The sequence below is a fragment of the Eublepharis macularius genome, chromosome 2, assembly GCF_028583425.1.
Source record: "Eublepharis macularius isolate TG4126 chromosome 2, MPM_Emac_v1.0, whole genome shotgun sequence".
Taxonomy (NCBI): Eukaryota; Metazoa; Chordata; class Lepidosauria; order Squamata; family Eublepharidae; genus Eublepharis; species Eublepharis macularius.
In genome coordinates, this window is record NC_072791.1 from 202,197,576 (window position 1) to 202,214,140 (window position 16,565).

At 52.1% G+C, this 16,565-nt stretch overlaps 2 protein-coding genes across 2 annotated transcripts; both read left to right on the forward strand.

Annotated features, from left to right (window-relative positions):
- Window positions 1-4,004: 4,004 nt before the first annotated feature.
- HOXD12 (homeobox D12) lies at window positions 4,005-5,271 on the forward strand. The gene is made up of 2 exons (XM_054972429.1): window positions 4,005-4,581; window positions 5,027-5,271. Exons 1-2 carry the CDS (start codon window positions 4,038-4,040, stop codon window positions 5,263-5,265), a joined length of 783 nt encoding a protein of 260 aa, XP_054828404.1. The 5' UTR covers window positions 4,005-4,037; the 3' UTR covers window positions 5,266-5,271.
- A 7,983-nt stretch (window positions 5,272-13,254) lies between these two features.
- Window positions 13,255-14,902, forward strand: HOXD11 (homeobox D11). Its single transcript, XM_054972426.1, has 2 exons — window positions 13,255-13,897; window positions 14,667-14,902. Exons 1-2 carry the CDS (start codon window positions 13,255-13,257, stop codon window positions 14,900-14,902), a joined length of 879 nt encoding a protein of 292 aa, XP_054828401.1.
- The last annotated feature ends 1,663 nt before the right edge of the window (window positions 14,903-16,565 follow it).

Below are 16,565 nucleotides of genomic sequence, written 5' to 3' on the forward strand. Positions count from 1 at the left end.
GCTTAGGACAGCATTACAAATATCTGCACTATTGAACGGTTTTGGAAGCCAGGACTTCCTTAGGAGCAAAGATTTCAAGTCTAGCATTTTTGTTTAATTTACAGCCCAGTAAACTACACTGATAGATGAAATCCATGGGTGTACGGGTGTAAGTATGAATGGAAGTATATGAGACTCTATCAATGTACATAAACTTTGGTGGCTGGATACATTAACATCAAAACACGCTTTGTTATTGTTGTTATTCTGTTGCTTCTGAAGAAATGCCTGGAAACTCCTAAAAGGGATTGAAAGCTAATGCTGGAATAAATCTGGTTGGCCTTTAAAGTATCAGTTCTTCTGCTCCTTTTAAGGATGTGTGTTATCAGATGTAGGGTACAATCCTAAACAGACTTAGGCCTTTCTAAATCCGCTGAAGTCAATGGGTGTGACTCCATTTAGGATTACATAGTCTCACACTCCTCTCTCTGTCTGTGTGTGTGTCTGTGTGTCTCTGTGTGTGTGTGTGTCTGTCTGTCTGTCTGTCTCGATAGATAGATAGATAGATAGATAGATAGATAGATAGATAGATAGATAGATAGATAGATAGATAGATACGCATACATTCTAGAGGTGCCAACTGCCTGAAGACGGAGACTCAATGGAATATTATTTACCGAGTGACGTTATTTACCTCCATGACGTGAAAAGTTTCGGCTGGCCACTTCCAGACATTAAGGAGAAGAGACATTTTTCTCCAGGCCTGTTGACAACCCTAATCCCTCCTATTGACAGAATCTCCCGGCCAATTTCTCGCTAAGCCCCGAATCTCTGTTCTTCACCTAAAGTTTCCCTTCACCCTTCTCCGCAAGGCGAAGCCCCGAGTTAAGGGGAGCGCCTCCGCCACACAGCACAGTTGGAGGCAGCGGCCAGCGATATCCTCCGGCGGTGCCTGTGTGGTCCGGCGGGGCCTGCGGGATAATGAGTTAAAGATTTCTGCCAAGGCCAAGGTATCCTTGGGGGGGGGGCGTCCTTGCTGGGGGGCCGGGGGAGGCATCGCCTTTCAAGTGCACGGAGGAGAGGGTCGCTGCGGAGCGGCGCCGGAGATGGCCGCTTGGAGAGAAAATTCAGGGTGGGGAATTGGAGCGAAGCAAACAGCAAGCCGGAGAATGAGATCTGGCTTTGCACCATATCCGGGTGTTTTGCATATTGCAAGGCAGGATCTCCGGGTCTCCCGTCGGAAAGCTACTCAAAGGCCGGAGATGAGACCGGCGGCCGGTGCCCCTTCGGCTGAGCAGCCCCGGGAAGTCTCTCCCGGGCTCGGATGGCTTGAGAAGCCGGCGGACATTTTTGCCGGAGCTAGACCGAGCCATTGGGGGCCCCGAGTCTCAACAGCGGAGGCGGGAAGAGAAGCAGTAATAAGTGGAATCTGTTTTTCTTATCGATTTTTAAAAGCAATACTCCCCCTTCCTCCGTTTGCGAGGCTGCCTCAAAAGAAGGCCTCGCAGCGGATTCCGTTTTGGTTCTCGCAGCCCGGAGCAGGACCGGGATTTGAGCCGCTTCGGTCGTCTAAAATCTGGTCACTTCAGCCTTTGTTGGGTCTGCGCTGCGCGGAGTTCCCTTGCGTGTAATTTTAAAGGACATCTGAGAGCTTTAGTTCCATTTTTCAGGATCCAGGAAATCAAAATTCAGATTTCAAAATACTGCATTGAACCCATTTTTGATGAGAAAGTTCTCTAGGCCCAGAAGCCGTTGCAACTATTCTTCGAATGTATATTATGAGGTTCTTTATTGGGGGCTGCTGATGTGCTTTCTTGCTATTTCTGTTCTCATAATTTGTTTTATCCCAGTCTACCTACAAACAGTTTGAGGCGGTGTACAAGCCCCCCCCCCATTTCATCCTAAAAACCACCCTGTACGGTGAGTTATGCAGAGAAAGAGAGGGAAAGAGAGAGAGGCGCCCAACGCAGAGAGTTAAATGACAGTGCAGGGATTAGAACCCGAGTTTTCCAAATCCTAGTCCAACATTACTACTATTCTTCTGCTTTTGCTACTCCTGGTTTAAAACAGCTGATGCATGTCGGTGAATGGACCTAGTCTAAGTAAGGCTGCGGTTCTGGGCATGTTTCCTTAGGAGTAAGGCCCAGTGAACACAGTGGAACTTATTTCGGAGAAAACCCCGTCCATACAGTTCATTAAATCAATGTAAACTTACTTTGAGGGTGCGGGGGGAGGATCCTGCCCTCCCCCGGGCTGAAGCCCCAAGTGCCCGTTGCCTTTCCTGCACTGTCCCTCCTGCACTGTCTGGCCCCTTCCGATGCCCTGAAGTCCCCCGTCCCGTCTCCTTCCGGCCCATTTTCTGTCCAGGGAAAAAAGGGTCCGGCGAAAGAGCTCCGTCCTTGGGCTGCGGTCACCGCATCGCATTCCCTACCGCAGGGAACCCAAGTCCGGCCTGCCGAGCCCTTACCCGCTTCCTCCTCTGGCTCCAGCAGAAGTCCTTCCTCAGTCCCCACCCAGGGACGAAACTTCTTCCCGTTGCTCGAGGCACCAACGTGGCCTTCAGCCAGTAAGACCGGCGGGGGCCCACGCGAAGAAACCCCGTTCTTGGGACAACCCTGGGAGACGCGTCCAGCGGTTTCGGAAAGATCCGAGAGGGTTTTGCCTGTGAGGGCGAGTCAGCAAGGCCATGGCTCAAGGAGGGGGAAGGAAAAGATCCGCCAAGAGGAAGCGGATTTGTTTAATAAAAGAGGGGCGAGCCCAGGAGCCTGTCCTCGCCTTACAAAGGACGACTCGGTGAGGCAGAAGGAAAACGACTTGCGTTTCAGATTTAAAGAATTTCTTTTTTCATGGAGAGCTTTACATTGAGTGGAATCTGTAGCTAAAATTTAGAATTTGAGATACTAAAACATATGCTTTGCCCTGGTCTCTAGCATGTGAGACTAAGTTTGTTTCCACGAGATAACCTGCTAACTAGATAGTCTAGCATTTTGAGGCATTTGTTGTTATCATACAGATACTGCACATTTATATAAACAACGACATTTATAGCCGAAAGCGTTATCTTTATCTGTCACATGAGCAAATATATATCAGAACCACCGCAGTCGCTTTTTCCAGGTACACACGTTTTTGTTAGCCCCGAACTCTTTGCGTCCTGCAAAATTTCGCCCTGAAATCCTCAGGGATCCACAGCTCGCCTCGACAATAAACCGCGCAGGAATGTGTCTTGTTCGATGATACCACAATACTTTCTTCACTTGCGCAATGTGCTCCCTCTCTTCAGCGGCCGCAAATGTTGACTGTGGTGTAGTTGCCGGGGAGAGTCTATACATAATCTACTTCTTTTGGCAATATATTTTAACACAATGCAGTTTCTAAAAATATGCAGGTATCTGTATGGAGTGATATAATCTCTAACATATAATCGCTGGTATGGTATGGTATGGTATGGTATGGTATGGTATGGTATGGTATGGTATGGTATGGTATGGTATGGTATGGTACAGCAGTCTTTGTGTCAAAGAGAGAGGTGGGAGCGCGCACATACACTGAGACACATAAAGGGTTTCCCGCGCACATGAAGTAGGACTTCCCTAACTCTTGGAAGAATTCAGACTAATGCGGGAAGCCATGATGGAGGCAGAGCGCAGAACCAACCTTAATGGAGACTGACAGGGAAGGAGCAGGGAGCGGCGCCCTGGTGCAGGTTGCAGGTTTGAGGCGGGAGGGGAGGGGGCTTCTGCAGCTTCCCTGCCAGGGCAGCCCACCCCCTCCCGCCCCGTCGCCCCGAGGGCTGGAGGCAGCCCTCCCCCTCCCCCTCCCTCTCCTCTCCTTCCCCGACGCCTTGCGCCCAGGCTGACATTTCCAAAGTCCTGCCGACTGCCTCTGCCAAGCAGGCTCATTGGCTGGGGCGCCGGCGCCGGCGATGGGGGGCTCCGGAGGCTCGGTGGCCCCCCTCCTTGTCCAATGGGCTCGGCCTGCCGGGCTTCTCCCCGCCGGCAATTAAAGAGGGCCGCCGGGCGAGCCGGCCGGCCGGCGGCATCAGCCCTTTGTTGGCGATGTGCGAGCGCAGCCTGTGCCGGCCGGGCTACGCGGGCCCGCTTTTGAACGTGCCCTCGGCCGGCGACTCCTTCTATTTCCCCAGCTTGCGGGCCGGGGGCAGCCCCCAGCTGGCGGCGGCGCTGCCCGCACTCTCCTACCCGCGGAGCCCCCTGGCCTGGACGCCGCCGGCCGGCCACGCGTTCAGCGGCCCCGCGCAGCCCCCGCCCTACCTGGCGGCGGCCCCCGACTCCCTTCAAGCCGCCCTGCGCCCCGCCGGCGGAGGCAGCAAAGAGGCTCGGGAGGGCGCCCACAAATACTACCCGCCTGACGCCGCTCGGAAGCCGGACGAGAGGGGCAGGCAGAGCCGGGGAGCCCCGGACCAGGAGCCCCCCGGCGGGCTGCCCGCGACCAAAGGGCTCAAGCACCAGCCGAGGGGCCTGCCGGAGCCGCGGGATGTGGACTCTGCCGCCTCGGCCTACAAGGAGGAGCTCAAGCAAGCCGTCAACGGGATGCTGCAGCCAGCGGCCGTCCAGCTGAGCCACAGACCTGCCCTGCAAGACGGTACGGACTCCTGAGAGAGAGAGAGGCGCTTGCCCGCTGCTCTAGCCGAGGAGTCCCGAGCCCTTCCCAGCCCGGCCTCCTCCCAAGCAGACCTCACCCGGAGATCTGCCCCTGGAGCGCAGCGGGCCTCAGCTCCCAGCAAGCCTCGGCGAGAACACTGCCTGCCTCGCCTAGGAAACTGAGCCTGAGGCAACGATGCGCCCGTCCCGGCGCTCCTTTACTCACAAGTAAGCCCCGCCAGCTTCAGCGGCACTCGTTGCCCACGAAGCGCGCGGCTTTCAGGCAGAAGCGCGGCCCCTGCGCCCTCCCGAGCGATTCCCGTTTCGCAGACGCAGCCCCCCCTCTTTCCCTTCTTTCCTGGGGAGGCTCCTGGCCCCCCGGGGAAAGAGAGAGCCGGCCGTGCTTGAAACCCACTCCCCCAACCCTCTCGCCGTGTCTGTTGCAGGTCTGCCCTGGTGCCCCACCCAAGGGAGGGCGAGGAAGAAGCGCAAGCCTTACACCAAGCAACAGATCGCGGAGCTGGAGAGCGAGTTCGTCCTCCACGAGTTTATTAACCGGCAGAAGAGGAAAGAGCTGTCCAACAGGCTCCACCTGAGCGACCAGCAAGTGAAGATCTGGTTTCAGAACCGGCGCATGAAGAAGAAGCGGGTGGGGATGCGCGAGCAAGCCCTCGCCCTCTATTAGGACGCCGGCCAGGGCCGGGCCGGGCCGGGCCGGCCAGGGGCCCTTTGCCGCCTCTTCCTCCCGGTTAATCATGAACTTGCCTCTGGCTTTGCTCCCTCCGGGCTGAAGGGGGGAGGGGGTGGAGAGGAAAGGACGCCAGGAGAAAAGGCAGCCGGGATTTCCCGGGCGGCTTTTTTGCAGGAGGTCCCCTCCAGACGCTCCGATGACCCAGCCCAGCCCTCGGGGCTTGGAAATTGGCAAAAGGCTTCCCTCGCAGCCAAAGGGAAAGAAGCCAAAAAGAAGGGAGGAAGGAAGGGACCGGCGGTTCTCAGTCTTCCCCTCTGTTTTTTATTGTGCACCCCCTTCCCCAGTCTTTAAATGCGGTGGAGCTTTTAAGTAGCCACCTGCCTTGGAAAGAGATTGCCCGTGGCGCTGGTTTGGCCCCCGGACGGCAGGTAAATCGCCACGCCTCTCCCCTTAGGACGGAGTGAGCGAGAGCCGATTCTTTGTCTGTGTGGTGGGATTAAAAATACCCCTGCCTCGGGACCAAATGTTTCCTTTGCAAAAGGAGAGAGCGTTTCACAAATAAAAATATGTATTTTAAAATAGCGATGATTTTCAATTTCCCCTTCCCCTTTTCTCCCCCTCCCCCCCAAATAACGCTCAGGGACAGCAAAGACCCCGACAGCCTTCGCTGCTGTCAAGGCCCGAGCCCTTGCAGTCAAGGATTGGGGTCGAACCCGCCTCAGTTGCTTCCCCAGGCAGCCCCAAGGTCTGGAAGCCAGGCCTGGGCCTGGGCAAGCGACCTCCCGCCGGGTATTTTCCGTTGCTCCAACAAATCTCCCTCCTGGAGGCCTGGGGTGCGACCGGGTGCCTGTGTGTGTGTGCGTGAGAGAGAGCGCTCCAATAGGAAAGGCAGCCAAACGACGGCCGTTTTGCTTCTCTCCTAAGACTCGAGAGAGAATCTCAGAAGGGCAGAAGTTTTGACACTCAGATCCTTGGCTGGTTTGCTCGGGAGTAAACGCCGAGTAAACGCAAAGGTCTTAGATGCATATAGCCTTCGGCCTTGCCAGAAAGGCCCAGGACTGGGTTGGGAGCAAGTAAAGACACTTTCCTTCCTGGAAACCGCTCAGGTTTGTTTTGTTTTTTGTCCCTTGGCCGTTCCAAGGATGCCCCTTCCACCCGGGGCCTTTGGCATCTCTTCCCAAGGGCACGTCCTGTCCTACGGTTTGCCTGCTGGGCTAAAAGGGAAGAAGCCCTGAACACAACGTCCGCTTCCCTTTTGTTGGCTGGGTTTTCTGTGTGCCAGCACAACGCCTAGGCGGCCCCCTTCCTGGACAAACACCTGGAGTCAAGTGGGGAGGGAGGAAGAGCCTTAGACAACGAGGCTCCCCCCCCCCGGCCAAAGGGAGTCCCCACCTCCTACTAGGTCCTTCTCTTCAAGGGAACATTTTCTCTCCCCCCCCCCAAACACACAAAAGGCGAGTCTCTGCTTTCTGCTTCTGCCTGTCGCCTCCTGCCATTTGTTCTCCTGCAACTGGCCTTCAGCCTTCATTGTTGCCCTTGGAGGAGCTGTCGACCCTGTTTCCAGCCGGCCCTCGGATTTCGCTTGACTTTGGCCTTGCCCAAAACCTAAAGGCGAGCCAAAGGCACAAAGGGTTCAAAGAGGCGACTCATTTCCAGCGCCCTCTGGTCTCCTGGTCCGCCTCCCCTACTCCCCTCCCAGTCCCCCCCCACCCAGTAGCCTTAAGCACAAAGGCCCAACAGGCCAGTCGACACGGAGGTAACGGAATATACTTCCATTTTTGGTATATAGAAGCCAGGGGGGGAGGTTATTTAATCCGGGGTTTGCGTTTGTTTTAATTTGGGATACTTTAAATTTAGTGCAGGGCATCTTGTGTGTGTGTGTGTGTGTGTGTGAGTGAGTGAGTGAGTGAGAGAGAGAGAGAGAGAGAGAGAGAGAGAGAGAGAGAGAGAAGTTTTGTGAATCAAATATTGCAAATTAAAAAATAAAACAGCGTCCCCCTTAGAAGGAAATGTGCGTATTTTTCCTGTAATTTGATTCTCTCATCTTTCCTCCGAAGTTCTAATATGACTAAGAGAAGAATTATTTCCTTTGGTTGACCTCTCTAGGTTTTTTTTTTAAGGGGGGGGGGTCTGCCTAGCTGATTAAGTAAAGAAAATAAAACGGAGAAGAAGTGTATATACTTTATCGATTTTATAGCAATTTTATTTTTAAAAAATGTATAATCAAGAAGCCTTTCAAATGCGATTTTGACATTTAGGTCTTTAGAGCGTTTTTTTTTAAGGGAAATGTGAGTTTTTCACTGCAACCCTTTTAAACATTGTTGCCGTTCGTGTACTTATTTCATACCTGAAGAAATACAATTCCACATATTCATTCAAGGCATTACTACGAAGTTTATGTAACAAATTCATAATGAAAAAATGGCATTCCTGTGAAATCGGAGCCGTGCAACAAGCAAGCAGCATTTCCAAAGCGGCCGTGGCTCCTTTCCAGAAGCCGCCCAGGAGGGAATCTTTTCATTTGTTATTACCTACATCTTTAGCTTTATCTAAGGAGAAATACTCACAATACTAAATACTCACAATACTAAAGAAAGGAGGTTGCAGCCACTGCCTTTTCCCCAAAGGAGAAAGGCCGAATCAACCTGAAATCGCCGAGGGTTCCTTCCCAATCCGAGCTTCTAATTTTCTTCTTCCACACAGAGCTTAGCTAATCAAACGTGGGGGGGGGGGTGAATTTTTCAAAATGCAGTAGGAAGAAATAAATGTATTTATTTGCGAAAATTAATCCCGAAGATAAGCCGTTTGGGGTTCTTGTTATGGTTTTTGGGGAGTGGAATCCTGCGGCAATTCAGCCACCAAAAAAGAATTCTTTTTTTCCCCCAGTATTTTATTTCAGATAACAGCAAATAAGAATTCTCACCCCCAAAGCTAAACCAAAAAGAAAACGGCTTTTCCTTCTTTTTCTTGTTGCTTTCAAACATGGGATTCAATTATTTGTTTTGAAAACCGCAGCATCGTTAAACATAGAAAGGACACTGTGTACTGTTCGGTTGTTTTGCCCCCCTCTTCGGGATGGTTGCGGATCCCTATCGGTATAAGTGTGGAAAGCAACAGCCACACGAGACAGAGGAATGACACAGAAAGAGAAATCAAGCCTGGGACCGTCGGAACCCATATCTTGTGTGTTCACGCATATTCTCCTATCTCCCTGCGTTTTGGATTACGCAGCCGAAGTATATATTTCAGGATGAACCGTGTCTCCATGTGCAAACCCCAGCGAATTCCGAGGCATATAAACACACGAGCCATACAAGACGGGTACTTGCTTAGGACACAATCCTGCGCACCTTTACCAGGGAGTAAGCCCCGTTGGACACAGTGGGACTTACTTCTGAGTAGGCTCTCGCAGGCTTGAGCTGTCATAGTTATTGCCGATAAGGGGAGGCATATAGGGCACTGTGGTGGTGGTCGCCTCTTGGGGGTTGCCTTCCCACATATCTACATCATAGGTGGTATGTGATTGTTGCTAGGTCAAAAACAAGGGGGGGGTAACATGGAGAGAGAGAGAGAGAGAGACTTCGATGCGAAGGAAGGAAAAGATCGGTTGCTCTATTAATGTGAAAAAAATGTGTTTTAACTATACATACAAAAGGCTATCACAAAGGCATTCTTACATATCTGTGGGTGCACTTAACAACCTGTCCTGGACAATTTTAAAGTGTTTTGAACGGAGTTGCATCTGGTTTCGATCTTCAAACGTATTCATTTATTTTTAAAAGCGTGTTGGAGTCGGTTTCTGAGTAGCAGCGGTTGGGACCGCAGCCTCGGATAGGATCCATTCCCTTTGTTTGTAACTGTTCCCGCAAAGCTCCGAGAAACTGGCTTATCTCCTCTAAGAGACAGAGAAGGAAATTCGGATCGAACGTTGCTACGAGGACCGTTTTTTTAAAGTAATGGAGGCATAGCTAGCTGTGCTAGCTGTGATGTGAGTGTGTGATTGTGTGTTGATAAGTACGTGATCTCTCTCTCACACGCACACACGCAGAGACGCAGGCACACACACACACAATCAACACGGCCATGACTGTGTGGCTTCACCAGTGACACGTATGTGCCCATAGATCTTCCCCAGGCAGCCCCAAACCCGCATCTTGCTGGCGCTGGGGACCGGCCCTTCTTTCTGATAGGCTAAGCGGAGGCGCTTTTGCGCTGCCTGGGAGTTTGATAAGGCAAAGGAACGTCCCTCGGATGGTTCTAAATGGCTCCGGGCGCTTTTGTGTTTCCTAAAAGAGCATAAATAATTAAAGTTTGGCAGGGAGGAAAAGCTTTCTTGCAGAAGTGTAGCGGCAATAAATGAAATGACTCAGAATCTCTTCTCCAGTCAGTTTTTACGAGAGCTGCCAGACAGCGTCTGTTCACGTTCTCCAGATACTGAAGGCGCCATAACAAAGTTAAGGTCAAGTTAGTGTCTTATCTTGGGTGGCACAAAATACCGCACCTTCTCCAGCCAGGACCGAGGATATATTTTTTTTCTCTTCACCTCCTCCGAATGGTCTGCGACTCGTCCTGATTTTCCACGGAAGGTTTTTTGGAAATGCCACTTGGACTAGAATCTCGGCTGGTTCCTGGAGGCGAGGAGCGAGGAGCTTGCAAGACGGCGAACGGTAAAGGCATGGCTTTCTGCGCATTGTTCTGTGTTATGTGCTTAATGGGTCGGGTAAGGGATCTGTTGGCCTGCCTCGAAATCCAGCGTGCTGCTAGCGCCTTAGTGGGCCATCCCAAGCGAAGTCACACCCTTCTAAATCCATGGAACTCGTTGAGCTTAGAAGGGTGTGACTCAGTGTAGGATTGCAGTGTTGTTCGGAGGAGGAATGTTCCAGAAATCGGATGACCCTCGGTTTGTCCTTGGCCAAGGAAACCCCACCTGGGTGGGTCTTGAATGAGCATTTCCAGAATGCAAGCGGCCTCTTGCCCCATTCGTGGGTTGCTTCATCTCCCCTTAACAAACGGTCGTGTCCTTGAACTTGAAATGGTGGACACCGGTCGACTCCGGTCCCAATATGGAGCTGATGCCCAGGGCTTCTGCAGAAGAGAAGCGTCTAGAGCATTCTGGCGAGAAGCTGTCGGTTGGTTTCCTGTGGGGTGGTTACTTGAGACGGGTGGGAGGCGAGGAGGGGGAAGAATGGTGGTGGGGTCGCCTGTGGTTCCGCAGGATCATTACAGTTGCTTCTGGAGAATTCTTGAAGGCACCATCCAGACGAATGTCTTTGCAAGCGCGGGGCGAGAGGAGGCGCAGGAGCCATTTTAGCTGCGCAGACAACTTTGGGGAGGGAGGGAAGCAGGTCCATTCGTTGCAGCAAAACCTAAACCTGAACATTCACAACAGAGGAGGCGATCTAGATTGTGTCGTTGTTGCAGTTGTTGATAGTTTGCGCTGGTGATATTTGCGACGGTCGGATCTGATGCTTTTATCTGATGTAAGCTCTGCGTGTATGTTGGGTGGCTGGCGCCCTGCAAGGCAAACAAGGCGAATGCGGGGCATTTGAAGGATAGCGTTTGGACGGACGGGCTCTTTGTTTCCTCCCTTTCCAAATCAGGAAAAAGACTCAGATTTAGGCGTTGTCTAGGCGAGAAGGCGAAGATATTTGCCAGTAACAGAGCTCTGTTCTCTGCTTCCTGCCTAGCGCTGTGCAAAATACGCATAATGGGTTTGTCATTGCGGATGCCAATCAAGAGGCATTCCCTGTTCTGAATATCCTGCAGGCGATGACCGTCTATTTACTCTCCTGGAGTCATTCCTGGATTTATTTTGCAGTTGTAAACGATGATGCTATGCTTATAGGAAATATAATATAATATAATATAATATAATATAATATAATATAATATAATATAATATAATATAATATAATATAATATAATATAATATAATATAATATAATATAATATAATATAATCACAACTGATCTGTCGCTTGCTCCCTTCAAGCTGTGCATTATTAAATTATACACAGTATATTTAAGCAGTCAGCATATATACACATGGACCTGCAATCCTGTTTGCTGCTGTGCCCATTGAATTCAATGATTTGGGGAGGGGGGAGGAATGTGTACAAGTCTGTAGTTTAACCTTTTCTAATCTGCAATAGAGCTGGCGTCTAAATTGTGTTGCGTCGGGAGTTGGGCGATTGCAGCGCTTGCCTTTCGCCTTGGTCCTTATCCCCTCCCAAAAGTCATCTACATGGCCTTGATCTTTTAAATACAATGCCAAACAATAGGAGAATGTGATCAGACTGATCTTATTTTATGATCTGTTCCCTAGCCGGAGAGAAACTTACATTTCCAGCGAGTTGTCATGAGAAAGCATGTTTGGCACTTAACGGTTTCTAGCATGTAGAAGGAGCACCCACTGGGTAAACTTGACATTGTACGGTAGCCAGGCAAAGAAAGATTTGGATGGCCTCTCCCCGAGACAGTCAGATGTTAAATGTTTTCCCAGGGAATTGTTCTTGTCTTTCGGGAGTTCTCTGGGTTTTCTCTCTGTGTGTATAATTTAATTTTCCTGTCTTGTTCTTTGTGCCTGAAAGGTGTATATTTGTAGGAGGAGGGGAAACAACTAGGGAAAACACACAGCCGACAGCTTAGGAGAGCCCTGGGGGTTCGGTTTTGTGCTGTGGGGACTGCTCTGAAATATTTCCTTCCCCTTCAAATGACATTGGGGGGCCGCTCGCGGTTGGAGGCACCCAGCAGTGCGCGCTGGCTGGCGCGAGTGGCAGTGATGGAATCTCGCCTTTTGCACAAGGAACCGCTGCTCGGGCGCTTAGCCGGCCCCACCTCAAAATGTCTGATGTTGCCTCGAATTGGGCCGGCCCAGATGAGCTCAGCGAGGTTCTTTCTTTGGTGAAACGCGGAACTGGTGCATAGAGTGCGGCTGCGATCCTCTCTGTCTGAAAATATCCGTTGTTAGTATCTAGGGAAAGGAGGTTATTGAGCAGAAGAGTAGGGGAAGTGATGTGCCTGTATATATAGATTTAATAGTGGAAGCAGACATGTGGAAGCGAGGCGGTAAAGACGCTGCCATGGGAGACGCTGCCATGCCAGGGCGCAGGAGAAGCCCTTCGCCTGGCTTAAGGAAGCCTCCCCAGGTATTCGTGGGGGCGGGTGTGGGTGTGGGCGCTGCCACAAGCCCGCATCTGCTGCTCGGAGGGAGTGATGGTCTGATCAGTGGTTGACTTGGGAGAGGAGGAGGCTTGGCTGGGAAGTCTTCAGCTCCCCAGCACCTTCCCGGCCCTTCAGGTTTCCCAATCGCGTTTCCGGCGTCTGCTGGGTGGTGTTTTTTTTTTTAAAGGGGAGCCATCAAGTCATGCCCTAATTGTCTTGCCTAGCGAGAGGGGACGGCGTGCGCTCCCTGCCCGTCTGCGCGCCTGTTGGACGCCGCTTGCTGGGCTTGGAGATGGGGCTGCGCCTTTGGCAGGAGGGCGTCGCGAGCATCTGCCGGGTTTAGGGTGGCATTCCCAGGTGATTTGCAGCCCTACCTATAGCGCATCACCTCTCCCAGCTGGGGAGGGTGGGCGAGGAGGGGAGGGGAGGAGGAGGTCGGGAGTGGGGTTGGGGGGAGAGAGGCGAGGCGAGGAGGGAAGAGGCGCGCCGCGATGGTCCCCCTCGTCCAAACGTGCGCGCTGGCACCGGGAGGCACTTCGGAGGCGCTGTCGGCGCGGCGCGGGGGCGAGGCGGGCGGGGGCCCGCAGTAGATCGCAGGACGTTCCTCTCGCCCCCCGTCACGTGACCCAATTACCGGCTCGGAATCAATCAAGATGGATCGCACGTCAGCGCGCGGCGGGACTTTTCCCCGCTCCGCCGCCGCGGCTGCTGCCCACAGCCACCGGTCCGGGTAGATGGGGCTGGGCGGGCGCCCCTGCGCTCGGCTCCGCTGCTGCTGCCTGCCGGTCGGCCACCCGCGGCAGCGGCGCCAGCAGGCGACATGAGCGACTTCGACGACTGCGGCAGCCGCGGGGCCTCGGCCGGCATGTATCTGCCGGGCTGCGCCGCCGCCTACTACGTGTCGCCCTCGGACTTCGCCGGCAAGGCGCCCTTCCTGCCCCAGTCGCCCTCCTGCCAGGTGGCCTTCCCCTACGCCTCCAACCTGCCGCCCGTGCGCGACGTGGCCGCCTTCCGCGACTACGCGGGCGGCGGCGCTGGCGGCGCGGGCGGCGGGCCGGCCGGCAAGTGGCCGTACCGGGGCAGCTACGCGCCCTACTACGAGGAGGTCATGCACGGCAGGGACTTCCTCCCGCCGCCCGCCCGCCGCGCCGACGTGCTCTTCAAGAGCGACCCGCTGTGCGGCGCCCCCCACCCCGGGGCCGCCGCCGCCTCCGGCTTCTACAGCGCCGTGGGCAGGAACGGCATCCTCCCGCAGGGCTTCGACCAGTTCTACGAGACGACGGCTGGAGGGGCCCCCTACCCCGAGCAGGCCGGCCCGGAGGGCGGCAAGGGCGACCTCAAGCCCCTCGCCGGCACTTGTGGCAAAGCCTCGCCTCTGCCCGCCCAGGAGAAGAAGGCGGCCAGCCAGCCCGGCCCGGAGTCCCCCCCGGGGGAGGCCGGGGCAGAGAAGAGCAGCGCTTCAGGTACGGGGGCAGCGGGCCAAAGCCGGGGCTGGGCTGGGGTGGGCTGGGGGTGAAGGGAGCAGGGGGAGGAGGGGAGGGAGAGGGAGAAGGAGAGGGGGGCCCACGGGGCCAAGGCCACCGCTTTGTCAAGCCCCGGCTTCTCTTTTACGTGCCATTTTATAAGCATCCAAAGCGCTTTTATATATCCTATAAGGTTTCCTCTTGCCGTTGTAAAGCCCGTTTACGATAGGAAAGCCATTGAGGTGGGCTTAAAAGGTATCCTTGCAGGAGGGTATTAATTGTGACGGAATTGCTGATGGGGCCGCCAGGTGCTTTGGGGGGTCCTTCTAAGCAATTAAGAAACCCCCTTTCCCCGCAAGACGAGGCTCCCTCTGGATCGGTTTGGGGGTGATTTTGGAGGAAACCAGAGCTGTTTCCAGAGCAAAAATGGGAGGTCCCTATCTGGATGGGCTCAACGGTGTCATGGAAGAAACGCAGTTTCAAACAATTTTTTAAAAAACTCTTTCCTGTAAAGAGCAAATCTATTTTAAGGCAATTGGGGATTTTTTTTTTAAAAAAAGGATCACCAGGCACATCAGGGCAAAGTTAACTAAAGTGAGGAAGGAACTCGCTGGGTGTTTTCAAACATCTTGAGAAACAACTTTCTCGCTAGTGGGGTGGCAATAAGCAAGTTATTGAATTTAGATCGTATTTGCGAAGGTGTTTTACTGGAACAGTTTGAGTCAGTTTCTCTTTTCTGTTTCTTCTCCCCCCCCCCCTAACTTTCTAGCAATTCCCCAGCGGTCCCGGAAAAAGAGATGTCCTTACACCAAGTACCAAATACGGGAACTAGAACGGGAGTTTTTCTTCAACGTGTACATAAACAAAGAAAAAAGACTCCAGTTGTCCAGGATGTTGAACCTCACAGATCGGCAAGTTAAAATATGGTTCCAAAATCGAAGGATGAAAGAAAAGAAACTGAACAGAGACCGACTGCAGTATTTCACTGGGAATCCCTTGTTTTGAGAGAACAAACTGGGGCGGGAGGGTGGGGACGAGAAATCGCCCTTTCCGTTCAACCTTCCACACGAGTTGGAAAAACAAGAGGTTTACATGACAGCCACCCTGCGGACATAACAAGTTTCATTTTTCCTGCTCAGCAGCTCTGGTTCTTCCCAAAAGTCCTCGTCTGCTGGAGATGTCTGGGACTTGGCCAAGCAGATTTCTCCTAAAGGGAAAAAGGGTAAATCCAGAAGTCAATTTTCTTGATATTTTTTTTTTAAAAAAACAGTCATGGTTTTCTTTCCCTTTTTCCTGGTCGAGACCAACGCGCCTCAAATATATGTGCAGTTTTTAAAAAGAAGCGCGTTAAACAAGGCGACTCCCCCCGATCGTGTTGGTACCGTTTTTAGGAATACCCGTTCTGCCAGGTTTGTTGGAAAAGGTGGTAATGTATATTCGGTATATATCTATACCCCAGTATAGATATATCTCTGTTTCGATCGCCATAGCAAAGCATGGGACACTGTCTTGTTCGTGTGAATAAACGGTTGCTAGAAAAGTTGGACTTGTTATCTTCCGTTTGCATTCGCAGCGAAGCCACCTTGGGAGAATCCTAGACTTCTCCCCGCTGGGGCCAACTGAAACCGAGTCATAGCGGAGCCCCCCCCCCAGTCTTTTCTAGACGCCGTTAGTTCGGGCCTCTAACTGGAAAGATCCCGAAGTATAGGCACCCTCCGCTGCACAGCCGCCCAGTTTAGGAGACACTCAAGGTGGCTGCCCGCGAAGTTTTGGGACCTTTAGGCATCTCAAATCTTCCAAAAGTACGGGCACCCTCCGTCCAGATCTAAGCAGCATTGACTTACGCTTGTAATTTATCCCATTGCAGTCAACGAGCATTAAAAGAGGGTTCATTTTTGTCTAGATCGTTTCCCGATAAAAGGGTTCATTAAAAACAAGAGTAACAAAGCCGATTAGACTTCCAATGGAGAATCCCATTCTCTTCGGAAGTTTGCACGCAAGGGAAAAGTCAACCAGACTGAAATTGTTGTCCCTTTTTAGCAAGCCCCGGAGCTTCTAATTCAGAAACTTGACCTCTTTAGACAGGAGCGGAAAATGGCTAAAGTTGGGTGTATTTTATAAGACATTTCTTCCCACGCCTTCCCTATAACACCCACACAAATGGAATTCGCCATGTTAAGTGAACGCCAACTAAGTTGCCAACTTTTTTGAGGGGGTGGAGAATTTGGTGGAGGGTCCTTCTCCTCATTTTATGTTGCCTGACCTGGCGAAGCTGTTTACAAAACCTTGAACTGTCTAGACAACACCATAAAAGCTTAGGGTCTAAACAGCTTAATTGGGTTATATTATACACCTTATGGCAGGCAAAAAAAAATACACACAGCGAGAGTATTATTTCCTCAATGTGTAATAAAGGAGAAGAGTGAGAAAGGAGATTTGGCTTTTTAAAAAAAATAGAACGGAGGCTTATTCCGTTTGTGTCCCTTTAAACGCCAATGCGAGTGATAAAATGAAGACGGACTATGCAAAATGAAGCTTAAACCACCAAAATCCAGACAAGCACGGCCCAAAATTAAAATCTGAAAATCTTAAGCCAGAAAAGCATAAGTGTACGCCTTTGAACTTCCAAAATGTCAAGGTCATCACCTTTAACCTTTCTGAATAATTA

Bases quoted from the DNA above. Each gene is read 5' to 3' on its own strand.
- HOXD12 (XM_054972429.1), top strand. From the start codon at position 4,038: ATGTGCGAGCGCAGCCTGTGCCGGCCGGGCTACGCGGGCCCGCTTTTG. The intron at 4,582-5,026 runs GTACGGACTCCT...TGTCTGTTGCAG, and splicing joins CAGACCTGCCCTGCAAGACG to GTCTGCCCTGGTGCCCCACC.
- HOXD11 (XM_054972426.1), top strand. From the start codon at position 13,255: ATGAGCGACTTCGACGACTGCGGCAGCCGCGGGGCCTCGGCCGGCATG. The intron at 13,898-14,666 runs GTACGGGGGCAG...CTAACTTTCTAG, and splicing joins AGAGAAGAGCAGCGCTTCAG to CAATTCCCCAGCGGTCCCGG.